The sequence below is a fragment of the Natator depressus genome, chromosome 16 (genome assembly GCF_965152275.1).
Source record: "Natator depressus isolate rNatDep1 chromosome 16, rNatDep2.hap1, whole genome shotgun sequence".
Lineage (NCBI taxonomy): Eukaryota > Metazoa > Chordata > Testudines > Cheloniidae > Natator > Natator depressus.
In genome coordinates this window covers 5,417,207-5,430,953 of record NC_134249.1, presented here as the reverse complement: position 1 = coordinate 5,430,953, position 13,747 = coordinate 5,417,207, and the positions used below count along the sequence as shown (strand labels likewise).

The following is a 13,747-nucleotide window of genomic DNA, read 5'->3' as shown; positions in this document are numbered from 1 at the left end:
GACCTGGCCTGTGTCTTTGCAGAGCTCATCCCTTCCCTTCCCTGGTGGCTGAAAAAAGCTTGTCCCTTCCTACCTGCACAGTGTCGAAAGGCAGCTAATACCCCTGGGATGCTGCTGGCCACTAACCTAACCCAGCCACCTCCTGTCCCCCAGCTACAGTGTGGGCAGGAAGGGGTTAAGCCTTGGTATGTGGAGGGCTCGGCTCCTCCTGGCCAGTCCCCTGGGCTGGAGGGTTTTGGGCTTTCCGGGGGCACCGGCCCAGCTGGAGTAAGTGGGGGGAGGAAGGAACCTGCCGGCCAGGCTGCTGGTGAGCTGAGCACTCCGACCAGGGGCTGGTTCTATGCACAGCACTGGGAGCAGAATGTGCCCCTGGGGGGGCGGGGGGCAGATGGGTGGGCAGAAGAGGTGACACTTAACCAGCTGGTGCCTGTCCGCAGTCACCACAGCACGCAGTCAGTGCTGGCCGGAAACTGGATGTGGGGCGGGGGCGTGGTGGCCGATAGCCAGCACGCAGTGCGGGCTAAACTGACAGACCAGCAGGGGGAGTGGCCTGCCCCACATGCTGATCTTCACCCCACAACCAGTCTTGCACACCCACCTCCATCGTCAGCACCTGTAGGTGGGTGGGCATCTTGCCAGCAGGGATCAGTCCAGCAGCAGGACCCACCAGTACTGATTGGGGGAGACAAAAAATACGGAACAATTTGCGTGTTTTAAAGAAAGTCAGGACACTTGCAGGAGGGCTTAAATACAGGACTGTCCCTTTAAAAATAGGACATCTGGTCACCCTACACAGGAGTGTAAGAGAATGTCCTGCCCCCCAGTCCTGAGACTGTCCTGTTTCCTTCCAGGACTGGATATGTTCAAACTTCAGGGGTGTCTTCTGGACAGGCCTGAATGATCAGACGGATGAATCCGTATTTCAGTGGACTACAGGCGATCCCATCACCAGGCAGCTCGCAGAGTGAGCACTTGGCTTTCCTGATACTTGTTGACATGGACATTATGTGAAAGCTGTTATGGCAGGGCCTGTACGAGTCTTGGCCAGGCAGAGGCACACAGGAATCAGCAGGCTGGATCAGATGTCAGTCCATTTAGTCCAGTGTGCTTCTGACAGTGGCCAGGACAAGACACTTCCTACAGGGAAGGTGTTTGAAACCTCGCACTAGGCAATTCGGGAGTAAACCTCCCATAAGAAGAGTTTCTTCCTAAATCCTAGCAGTGGAGTCTGGCTCTTGCACTGAAGCATGGGGAAGGAGTACTTGTGGCACCTTAGAGACTGAGCATGGGGGTTTCTTTCTCTGAATGTTATCCCATCTGATGGTTGGGCACGTCCTCATTATCCAGAGAAGTCTCCCCTCCTTTGGGAACTGCTGCTAAGCTATTGCTGTGCTAGTGAAATGGGAACTGGGACTGAGACCCAGTAAAAACATCCCAGCGAGGGGCCACCAAATGCCCACTGGGTGGGAAGAGCTGTTCATCTTTGTGATCAGGGCTGGATTCACACCCCCCCGCCCTACAGGTGGAAGGCTCTGTAGCTCATTAGCACCACCCTGAGGCAGCCAGCCCCCTACAGTGCTGATGTGCCACTGTGGAGAGCGAAGTTGTGTTCTGGATAGAGACGTCAGTTCAATCAATCTGACCTTTGTGGCGCTCACACAAGTCAAGTCTTCTGCTCTCTTCACCCACAAGCAGTGGTCTTGCCCCACCCAGGCCATTAGCCAAGTCTGAACATAGAACCTCCAGATACACAGCCCAGATCTCCACCCACTGTAGCTATAGGTGAAACCGTGGGGAGAGGCCTGCAATTATCCCCTTCAGGGAGCAGCTATTTGTGAGCTCGCACTAAAACATTGGGTGTCAGGATTCCTGTGTTCTGTGCCTGGCTCTGGGAGCTGAGTGGTCTGGGGGTTTGAGGCAGTGTAGCCCTGTTTGGGACACCTGCAGGAAATGAACCTGAGGTCTCTAGACCTAAAAGCACCAGTTTCTGCCACTTGAACAAAAGGGCTGTTCCTGGTAGCTCAGAGCAGTGGCAGAGTCCTAAATCGCTATATGTGGTCTAGCCACTAGATGGGGACAAAGATCCACACTGTGAGCACGTGTTGCATACGTTCTTGACGTACATTCCCAGGAGAATTTCCCAGGAAAGCTTGGTGGATTTTTTCATCACTGAGCATTTTTAAATCAAGGCTGGATGTTTTTCTGAAAGCTCTGCTCTAGGGGTTATTTGGGGGCAGCGCTCCAGCCCATGCTATGCAGGAAGGTCAGACTAGCTGATCACAGTGGTGGTAGTTTCTGGCACTGGAATCTGTGATGCTGAACAGAACGCTTCATCCGAAGGCCCGACCTCCTCCTTTAAAGTGACCGTTCACAATTTGGCCACTAAATGACCCACAGATTAAAAAATCACTACTCAAGCAAAAAAACCGAGGAGTCCTTGTGGCACCTTAGAGACTAACAAATTTATCTGGGAATAAGCGTTCGTGGGCTAAAACCCACTTCATCGGATACATGCAGTGGAAAATACAGTAGGCAGTTATATGTACAATGTTTGATGTCTGATTTATGTCCATTTATTCTTTTGTGTAGAGATTGTCCGGTTTGGCCAATGTACATGGATGGCAGAGGGGCATTGTTGGCACATATCACATTGGTAGATGTGCAGGTGAACAAGCCTCTTATGGTGTGGCTGATGTGATTAGGTCCTGTGATGATGTCCCTTGAATAGATATGTGGACAGAGTTGGTAACGGGCTTTGTTGCAAATCAGACATCCAGAACTATAACATTCAAAAACCAGTTGGAGAACACTTCAACCTCCTTGGTCACTCAATTTCAGACCTAAAAGTCGCAATTCTCCAACAAAAAAAACTTCAAAACCAGACTCCATCAAGAAACTGCAGAATTGGAATTAATTTGCAAACTGGACACCATTAAATTAGGCTTGAATAAAGACTGGGAGTGGATGGGTCATTACACAAAGTAAAACTATTTCCCCGTGTTTATTTTTGCCCCCCCTACTGTCCCTCACACGTTCTTGTCAACTGCTGGAAATGGCCCACCTTGATTATCACTACAAAAGGTGTGTTTTTTTTTCTCACTGATAATAGTGCACCTTAATTAATTGGTCTTATTACAGTGTGTATGGCAACACCCATTTTTTCATGTTCTCTGTGTGTATATATAATCTTTCTACTGTATTTTCCACTGCGTGCATCTGATGAAGTGGGCTAAAGCCCACGAAAGCTTATGCTCAAATAAATTTGTTCGTCTCTAAGGTGCCACAAGGACTCCTCGTTCTTGTTGCTGACACAGACTAAGACGGCTGCTACTCTGAAACCTGTACTCAAGCAAGCTGCTCTAGCACAGCAGGCTGCATGCCTCTCTAGTGGGGAGAGCAGGGTGCTGCCTGGTTCCTCAGCTGCTCCTTCCAGTTGCAGAGATGTGTGTTTTGCCACTGCTTTCAGCTGTGCTGGAGGGAGCATCAGACACAGCATAACCCAACTTCTCTCTGTAAGGGTAGGTCTGTGCCAGGGCCTCCTGGGAGTTCCCACCTTCCTACCCAAAGAGAAGCACCTCCAGGCAGGCTAGGGGAATGAGGCTGCTGAAAGGAAGGGGTGGTGAGCAGCTGGGCATAGGGGGCATGACAAGCAAACAAGGGCTAAGCCGAGTGCTGGGGCTGGCCACTGCTTGCTACACAGTAACAGCCCTGCTGTTCATTTATGTTTTGGGGAAGGCACTTACGAGACGACCTGGCGGATGGCGGCCTGAAGGATTGTGTGTGGCTGGATACAGCAAGTGGACTTCTAACAGATGCCAGCTGTGAGGAGAGAAAGCCATTCATCTGCAAGTGCAGCGAGGGTAAGGGACTAGCCAGTGCCAGCCCAGAGCCTGAGCCCCACACTGACTTTCCCAGGAGCAGGATAGGCTGCATTGACATCCCTGGGGACTGAGTCCTTTATTTAACCCCAGAGCAGGTGCAGCCTGGGCTCTGACAGTGGGAGCTGCCCTACACACCTCCTCTGCCATGGGAGGAGGCTGACAGAGTAACCTGTTCTTTGTGGCCTAGTTGGTCCTTGGCCCTGCCATTATCACTGCCAATAAGTGGGCAAAGCAGCATCTGTTGTAGGGCTGGACAGAGAACAGGGCAGACCGGGACCTCCCAGCTCATTTCCCTCTGGGGCCAGCTAACAGCCCTGGCTTTAGTCCCTCCCAGCCTGACAGAACTGCAGAGAGATGCTTGCTGGCTTCCCAGCTTGCGATGGCCTCTCCAGTGGAAGTGCAGTGTCACCCCTGGCCCCAGCCATTGCTCACCAAGGTCCTGTCTGGTCAGTAGCCAGAGGAGTAATGTGGGGCTGCTTTGAATCTCCTTGATTCAGGGAGGTCCTTCTTTTGTGACATGTCTTCTCTCACTCTTTGTATAAAGCTCCTCTGTGCCTTGACCTGCCTCTGGGGGCCGGGCTCTGTCAGCTCATAGGGGGCTGGCTCAAGTGAAATTTCCGAGCTCTCCAGGAGTGCAACTCTCTATTTCTGCAAAAAGAAAAGGAGTACTTGTAGCACCTTAGAGACGAACAAATTTATTTGAGCATAAGCTTTCGTGAGCTACAGCTCACTTCATCATTGGATGCATGCAGTGGAAAATACAGTGGGGAGACTTTATAAACATAGAGAACATGAAACAATGGGTGTTACCATACACGCTGTAATGAGCGTGATCAGGTAAGGTGAGCTATTACCAGCAAGAGGGGGGGGGGGGGGGAAAACCTTTTTGTAGTGATAATCAAGGTGGGCCATTTCCAGCAGTTGACAAGAACGTGTGAGGGACAGTAGGGGGGGCAAAAATAAACACGGGGAAATAGTTTTACTTTGTGTAATGACCCATCCACTCCCAGTCTTTATTCAAGCCTAATTTAATGGTGTCCAGTTTGCAAATTAATTCCAATTCTGCAGTTTCTTGATGGAGTCTGGTTTTGAAGTTTTTTTTTGTTGGAGAATTGCGACTTTTAGGTCTGAAATTGAGTGACCAAGGAGGTTGAAGTGTTCTCTGACTGGTTTTTGAATGTTATAGTTCTGGATGTCTGATTTGCAACAAAGCCCGTTACCAACTCTGTCCACATATCTATTCAAGGGACATCATCACAGGACCTAATCGCATCAGCCACACCATAAGAGGCTTGTTCACCTGCACATCTACCAATGTGATATGTGCCAACAATGCCCCTCTGTCATCCATGTACATTGGCCAAACCGGACAATCTCTACACAAAAGAATAAATAGACATAAATCAGACATCAAAAATTATAACATTGTACATATAACTGCCTACTGTATTTTCCACTGCATGTATCCAATGAAGTGGGTTTTAGCCCACGAACGCTTATTCCCAAATAAATTTTAGTCTCTAAGGTGCCACAAGGACTCCTCGGTTTTTTTGCTTGAGTAGTGATTTTTTAATCTGTGGGTCATTTAGTGGCCAAATTGTGAACGGTCACTTTAAAGGAGGAGGTCGGGCCTTCGGATGAAGCGTTTTGTTCAGCATCACAGATTCCAGTGCCAGAAACTACCACCACTGTGATCAGCTAGTCTGACCTTCCCGCATAGCTATATGTGGTTTAGCCACTAGATGGGGACAAAGGTCCACACTGTGAGCGTGTGTTGCCTACATTCCTGACGTACATTCCCAGGAGAATTTCCCAGGAAAGCTTGGTGAATTTTTCATCACTGAGCATTTTTAAATCAAGGCTGGATGTTTTTCTGAAAGCTCTGCTCTAGGGGTTATTTGGGGGCAGCGCTCCAACGCTATTGTGGAAAAGCAGCATCACTTGCCCAGGAAAAGTACTCCTTTTCTTTTTGCGGATACAGACTAACATGGCTGCTACTCTGAAACATCTCTATTTCTGCAGAGTTTAGGAGCTTGCCAGAACTGCTGCCTCCTCCAGCCCCTTAGCAGCCTCTTCTGGAGGCGCTCCCCAGTGAGCGCTGCCCTCCAGATCCTTCCCCTCTACCCCCACACACAACCCACTTGTCCAGGAGCACTACTAAGCCAAGGGGGTTTGGGATGCCTGGGAGGGAACCTGCAGAGTTTAAAAGCAGGTTCCTAAGATTGGGAGGGCCTAGTTTATGGTAATTAGTTTGTAATTACATCATCTTTAGAAGCCTCTTCCTTATAACCACAGGCAAATCATCCTTTTATTATTAATTTGAGCTGAAAATAACCCCTAGCACCATGGCAGTCACAGAAAGTATCTTGCCTTTGATCTTTAATTACTTGTAATTTTGCAAGGAATTAAACTCTTCAAGCCAAGTAACAACAATTTGGCACGTAGTCTTAACCCCTTCCTTTGTGCCTGTAGCAATAGCAAGGTGTACACAGACTAGATCTTAATTCTCGTGGCACGGAGTATCCTCCTCGCCTTCCAAACAGATGTCCTTGTTCTCCTGTTCCCAAGCAACGCACAGCGCTGCTTTTATCAACCTGGCTGGGGGAGAGGAGCACAATGAGGGGCAGCAGCAGGAGGAATTCAAATAAAAATGGAATTTTAAAATGTGCTGGATTTGGAAGGAGGATCACATTCTGCTCCAGAATGTCCCATCCCTGGCAGAATGAGAAGCCCCTGTTCCTGCTGGGCCTTGGGGGAAGCTGAGAGCCCTAGCACAGTCTGGGTGGGAGAACAGATTTCCAACATAGCTGTGCTGCTGTGTGCCCCCCCCATTCCCATCACTGCCCCCCTGGGTGCATTCGTGCTCCCCCTGCCCCGCTTTGAAAGCCATTACTTTCTCCTCAGCTTCCTTCACGCCGCCGCACAGGCTCCAGCCGTGTGTCCCAATCAGAAAGTGGGACAGCACTGCGCCCAATCCTGTCCCTGTTCTACCTCCCTCACAGCCGCTTGCACTTCCTCCTGCCCCAGAGCATCCTCCTGCACTGCCCGTTCCCTGCCACCCCTTTTGGCTTTAGTTGTGGCTGGGGTTTGAGGCTGGCTGTGGCTTGCTGGGGACACACCGACAACTCTGAACTCCTGGGTGGCTGCGGGTTTCTGTTCCTGGTCATTGCCATGTGCACTGCCGTACCTGCAGCAGGACCATCACCTCCAGCAGCACCATCACGCTGGGGCTGCAAGGGGTTAGTGCAGGGCCTTCGCTGGCTGTGCTGAGTGGAAGCGAGGCTGTGGCTCGCAGCTGGGTATCTGACAGCACAAGTGTTTCACGAGAGACCCAGATAAATTGTTTTTCACCTCCTGCTTCCCCCAGCTACCGAGTGGTTTGTGAAGCAGCCTGGCCGGGGCGTGGTGGGAGACCCAGCATTCCTACACCCCTCTGCCGAGAGCCTGGAGAAGGCCAAGCAGGAGTGCCTCCGCGAGAGGAGCGTGTGCGCAGCCGTTCTGCAGGCTGGGACAGGCTTCTACCTGATCGGCTCCATGGCTGGCATCATCTCCCGACCCAATTCCACACTCTACATATGGACCAGTAAGGGCAGATCCCCGCTCAAATGCCTCCCATCCTCATATCTGCAGAGATAGCATGGCCTTGTGCTGAGAGCAAGGCATTGCGGGCCTGATCCTACCCTGCCTGGCTCCTTTGCCAAGTGATTGACACCCATGCAAGGGGAGTGCCTGGGTGTTGGTGCAGGATGGTAGAGGATCAGGCCTGGGGACTCGGCAGACCTGGGTTCTAGTTTTAGCTCTGCCACTGATCTGCTCTGTGACTTGGGTCAGTCAAGCCCATCAATCAGTGCCTCAGTTTCCCCCCAGCCCTAGATTCACTGTTGGGCTGCAGGGCACACAAACTGGGAATAACCCTGGTGCAGGCGGGCATCTGCATTGCCTGTATCCCAGCCTCTGGCACAGGGCGTGCTCCAGCAGGCTGGGGGCAGGGCAGAGACAGGCTGGGAGCTGGGTATTGGGGGGAGGGAGAAGAAGGAGGCATGGCTGAGGAGGTCCTATGCCCTGTTGATTCTGTACCTCTACACAGCCCCAAGGGGCTACTGCGACAGGGGTGCAAGTCAGGACCAGCATGTCCTTTGTCCCGGTGCCAGTGCAGGATGAGTCTGTTAGCCCATTTGTGCAACACTTGCTCTGCTCTGTGAAGGCTGTCAGACCTGGGAGCAGAGGGCTGGGTGGGTGCCAAGGGCTAGATCTGTTTGCTCAGCCTATGGCCTGGTGCGGTCTGCTGAGCATCCTCTCCTCTTTGGTTGTAGTATGTGCTGAGGGGTTCAGCGGCCTGCGCTGTCATAGATACACTGCCCCGCAGCAGCGACCTGCGTGTGACTGCAGTGGCAGAGTCCGGGTGTCGGCAACCCAAGGTGAGAGCCCTGGCCCGTCTGCTGCCTGGTCTGGTGAGGTGAGAAAAGGGGCTGGCTGTGGCAGGAGCCTCGGGCATGTCATTCCATAGGGGATGTTAATTGGGAATCCTACAAAAAGTGGAAACGGATGAATTGCTAAAGAGGATTACAAAAGAATAGCACAAGCATAGAATCATAGAACTGGAAGGGACCTCAAGAGGTCATCTAGTCCAGTCCCCTACACTCGTGGTGGGACTAATTATCTAGACCATCCCTGACAGGTGTTTGTCCAACCTGCTGTTAAAAATCTCCAATGATGGAGATTCCACAACCTCCCTGGGCAATTTATTCCAGTGCTTAACCAGCCTGACAGGAAGTTTTTTCTAATGTCCAATCTAAACCGCCATTGCTGCAATTTAAGCCCGTTGCTGATTGTCCTACCCTAGAGGGTAAGAGAACCAATTTTTCTTCCTCCTCCTTGTAACAACCTTTTACGTACTTGAAAACTGTTATCTTGTCCCCTCTGTCTTCTCTTCTCCAGACTAAACAAACCCAATTTTTTCAATCTTCCCTCATAGGTCATGTTTTCTAGACCTTTAATCATTTTTGTTGTTCCTCTCTGGACTCTCTCCAATTTGTCCATATCTTTCCTGAAATGTGGTGCCCAGAACTGGACACAATACTCCAGTTGAGGCCTAATCAGAGTAGAGTGGAAGAATTACTTCTTGCTTACATCACTCCTGCTAATACATTCCAGAATGATGTCCCCCCCCCCACCCTTTTTTTTGCAACAGCGTTACACTGTTGACTCATATTTAGCTTGTGGTCCACTATGACCCCCAGATCCCTTTCCGCAGTACTCCTTCCTAGGCAGTCATTTCCCACTTCGTATGTGTACAACTGATTGTTCCTTCCTAAATGGAGTACTTTGCATTGGTCCTTATTGAATTTCATCCTATTCACTTCAGATCATTTCTCTAGTTTGCCCAGATCATTTTGAATTTTAATCCTATCCTCCAAAGCACTTGCAACCCCTCCCAGCTTGATATCATCCACAAACTTTAAGTGTACTCTTTATGCCATTATCTAAATCATTGAAGATATTGAATAGAACTGGACCCAGAACTGATCTCTGCGGGATCCCACTCATTATGCCCTTACAGCATGACTGTGAACCACTGATAACTACTCTCTGGGAACGGTTTTCCAACCAGTTTTGCACCCACCTTATAGGAGGTCCATCTAGGTTACATTTCCATAGTTTGTTTATGAGAAGGTCATGTGAGACCGTATCAAAAGCTTTACTAAAGTCAAGATTACCACATCTACCGTGTGTCCCCCATCCACAAGGCTTGTTACCCTGTTAAAGATAGCTATCAGGTTGGTTTGACATGATTTGTTTTTGACAAATCCATGCTAACTGTTACTTATCCCCTTATCTTCTAGATGTTTGGAAATTGATTGCTTAATTATTTGCTCCATTATCTTTCCAGGTACAGAAGTTAAGCTGACTGGTCTGTAATTCCCTGGGTTGTCCTTATTTCCCTTTTTATAGATGGGCATTATATTTTCCCTTTTCCAGTCTTCTGGAATCTCTCCCATCTTCCATGCCTTCTCAAAGATAAGCATATAAATCAGACAAAATCAAAAACGCTAAGGCACAAAATGGATTACACTGAGCAAGGGACATAAAAGCATAAGAAAAGGTTCTTTAAATACATTAGGAGCAAGAGAAAGACAAAGGAAAGTGTAGGTCCTCTACTTAGTGGGGAAGGAGAGCGAACAACTGATAACCTTAAGAAGGGTGAGATATTTAATGCCAATTTTGTTTCAGTCTTCGCTAAAAAGGTTAATGGTGACTAGATTAATATTAACAACAAGGGGGAAGGAACACAAGCCAAAATAGGGAAAGAAGAGGTTAAGGAATATTTAGATAAATTAGATGTATTCAAGTTGGCAGGCCTGATGAAATTCATCCTAGGGTACTTAAGGAACTAAGTGAAGCAATCTTGGAACCCCTAGCAATTATCTTTGAGAACTTCTGGAGGATGAGTGAGGTCCCAGAGAACTGGAGAAGGAAAAACATATCACGTGTCTTTAAAAAGGGGAACAAAGAGGATCTGGGGAATAATAGACCAGTCAGCCTAATTTCAATACCTGGAAAGATACTGGAACAAATCAGTAAACATTCAGTTTGTAAGCATCTACAGGATAACAAGGTTATAAGGAATAGTCAGCATGGATTTGTCAAGAACAAATCATGCCAAACAACCTAATTTTCTTCTTTGAGAGGGATGCTGCCCTAATGGATAGGGAGGAAGCATAGATGTGGCATATCTTGATTTTTTATTAAGGTTTTTGACACAGCCCCACATGACGGTCTCATAAGCAAACGAGGGGAAACGTGGTCTAGATGAAATTACTATAAGGTGGGGGTGCACAACTGGTTGAAAGATTATACTCAGTGGTTTTCTGTCAAACTGGGAGTGTGTAGTAGCCCCACAGGGGTTACGCCTGGTTCTGGCACTAGTCAGTATTTTCATAAATGACTTGGATAATAGATTGGAGAGTGTGCTTATAAAATTTGCAGATGACAGCAAGCTGGGAGGGGATGCAAGACCTTTGGAGAACAGGATTAGAATTCAAAACAACCTTGACAAATTGGAGAATTGGTCTGAGTTCAACAAGACAACATTCAGTGAAGATGAGAGCAAGGTACTACGCTTGGGAAGGAAAAATCACGCGCACAGCTACAAAATGGGAAGGAACTGGCTAGGCGGTCGCACTCTGGGGGTTATACTGGGTCACAAATCGAACAAAAATGTGATGCAGCTGCAAAAAAGAGGCCTCTAGTTCTGGGGTGTATTAACAGGAGTGTTGTATGCAAGGCCAGGTCTGCACTATAAACTTAAATACTATCCTATAAACGCAGCACTCAAAATCCACACGCCTGAGCGACGCAGTTGTACCAACTTAACCCCTGTTGCAGACCGCACTGTGTCGATGGGAGGGCTTCTCCTGTCGACGGGGCTCCCGCCTCTCTGGGCGTGGATTAACTAGCTCCATGGCAGAAGCGTCTTCACTGGAGCACTCCAGCGGCACAGGTGTATTAGTGTAGCGGCACTGCCCCGTTTTATGTGTAGACCTGCCCTAAGACTCGGGAAGTAAGTGCCCCCCCCCACCTGCTTGGCGCTGGTGAGGCCTCAGCTGGAGTCCGGTGGCCAATTCTGGGTGCCGCCCTTTAGGAAAGGTGGAGACAAAATGGAGAGAGTCCAGAGGAGAGCAACAGAAATGATGGGTCAGGTTTTCTAAACCCTTTATGAGGAAAGATTAAAAAAAACTAGGCATGTTTAGTGTTGAGAAAAGAACACATGGGGAGACCTGGCAATAGTCTTCAGCTAAGTTGGCTGGTGTAAAGAGGACTATGATCGATTGTTCTTCATGTCCGCTGAAGGTAGGACAAGAAGCAATGGGCTTAGATTCATAGATTCCAAGGCCAGAAGGGACCATTGTGATAGCTAGTCTGATCTCCTGTGTCCCGCAGGCCAGAGACCTGCCCCAAGATAATCCCTAGAGCAGAGCTTTTAGAAAAACACCTAGTCTTGACTGAAAAATTGTTAGTGGTGGAGAATCTACCACATCCCTTGGTAAAGTGTTGCAATGATTAATTACTCTCACTGTTTTAAAAAAAAAAAAAAAAAAAAGTAGGCCTTATGTCCAGTCTGAATTTGTCTAGCTTCAACTTCCAGCCATTGGTTTGTTACACATTTCTCTGCTAGAGTCCCTCATCCTGTCAGTATGGCCTGCATTCTTTGTTCCTAGACAAATACATTTATATTTAGCCGTATTAAAACACATATTGTTAGCTTGCACCCAACTTACTGAGTGATCAAGATTGCTCTGAATCAGTGACCTGTCCTCTTAATTTACTGCTCCCCCCCACAATGTTTGTGTCATTTGCAAACTTTGTCAGTGATTTTCTTTTAGATCATTGATAAAAATGTTAAATAGTGTAGAGCCAAGAACCGATCCCTGTGGGACCCCACTAGAAACACCCCCTCAGAAAAGATTTCCTCTTTACAGTTACATTTTTGGAACCTATCAGCTAGCCAGTTTTTAATCCATTTAATGTATGACATGTTAGTTTTAATCTGCAGCAAGAGAGATTTAGGTTAGATATTAGGCAAAATTTTCTAGCTATTAAGGTAGTTAAACTATGGAATAGGCTTCCAAGGGAGGTTGTGGAATCTCCATCACTGAAGTTTTTAAGAACAGGTTGGACAAACACCTGTCAGGAATGGTCTAGGTTTACTGGTCCAGCCTGATGCAGGGGGGCTGGACTCGTTGACATCTTGAGATCCCTTTCAGACCCACACTTCTGTGCTTCTATATATGTGGGATCCCACACTGAGCGCCCCGCACTATGCTGCCCCTAGCAAGTAGCTGATCAGAAAATGGGTAACTGCCCATTTCACAGGTTTTGCATATTGTCAAAATATATTGTCTCCATCCCTGTGGCCTCTGGGTACATGACACATAAAGCAACCAACAGTTCATACCTAGCCCTGCTCCAGCTACCTCCACAAGAGACATCAAATGCAGAGACAAGGTGCATGAGATAATATCTTTTGTTGGACCAACTTCTGTTGGTCAAACTTTCGAGCCATACAGAGCTCTTCAGGTCTGGGACAGGTACTCGGAGCATCACAGCAAAATGCAAGGTGGAACAGATTGTTTAGAATAAGTAGTTAGCTCATATTCTAAGGGACCATTCAAAGTGAAGTGGACCCTTAACATCTCTTCAAGTTATAGGACAAAAAGAGGGGTTAGTGGGTTACAGATTGTTGTAATAAGCCATAAATCCAGTGTCTCTGTTCAGTCCATGACTTTTAGTGTCTAACAGAGTTATGAATTTAAGCTCCCAGGCTCGTCTTTTGAAAGCGTTGTGCAGGTTTCCTCTGAGAATGAGGACTGACAGATCAGATTTGGAGAGATCGCTTTGTGAAAAGTGTTCATCCACAGGTGACAGGGTGTTTGTCTATCATTTTCCTGTGAGTTCATTCGAGAGTGCAGTGATTGTCTGGTTTCACCCACGTAGTTGTTGTTGGGGCATTTAGTGCAGTGGATGAGGTACCCCACATGTGTAGGATTCATGGGTCTTGGAAGGTGTGTTGTGCAGGGGTGTTGATCGTTGTAGCAGTGGAGATAAGGCTGCAGGTTTTGCATCTGTTCTGGCAGGGCAGCCGTTGCCTGTGTCTAAAAAGATGAGCGAAGCCCCACAAAGCTGGGGGTGGGATGTGTGCTCCTGTCATGGAGAACCTAGCTCCATCCCCGGCGAGGGTGGGGACAAAAGGAAGGGCTTCAGCTGATTTGTGCCGCCAGGACAGGCTGCAGGAGACTGGCAGGCTCAGGCGTTGTCAGTGTTGGAGACCTTAGCTTATGCCTGAACGCCCATCTCCTGAATGGCGC

At 48.4% G+C, this 13,747-nt stretch overlaps 1 protein-coding gene across 1 annotated transcript in view; it reads left to right on the top strand.

The window, feature by feature from the left end:
- Positions 1 to 13,747, top strand: part of LOC142000006 (macrophage mannose receptor 1-like) — a 34,626-nt gene that overhangs the window by 15,563 nt on the left and 5,316 nt on the right. The window contains exons 10-13 of the mRNA XM_074973985.1: positions 852 to 964; positions 3,736 to 3,860; positions 7,249 to 7,464; positions 8,195 to 8,299. Of these exons, the coding sequence (XP_074830086.1) occupies positions 852 to 964; positions 3,736 to 3,860; positions 7,249 to 7,464; positions 8,195 to 8,299 (559 nt within the window). The remainder of the gene's footprint in view (positions 1 to 851; positions 965 to 3,735; positions 3,861 to 7,248; positions 7,465 to 8,194; positions 8,300 to 13,747) is intronic.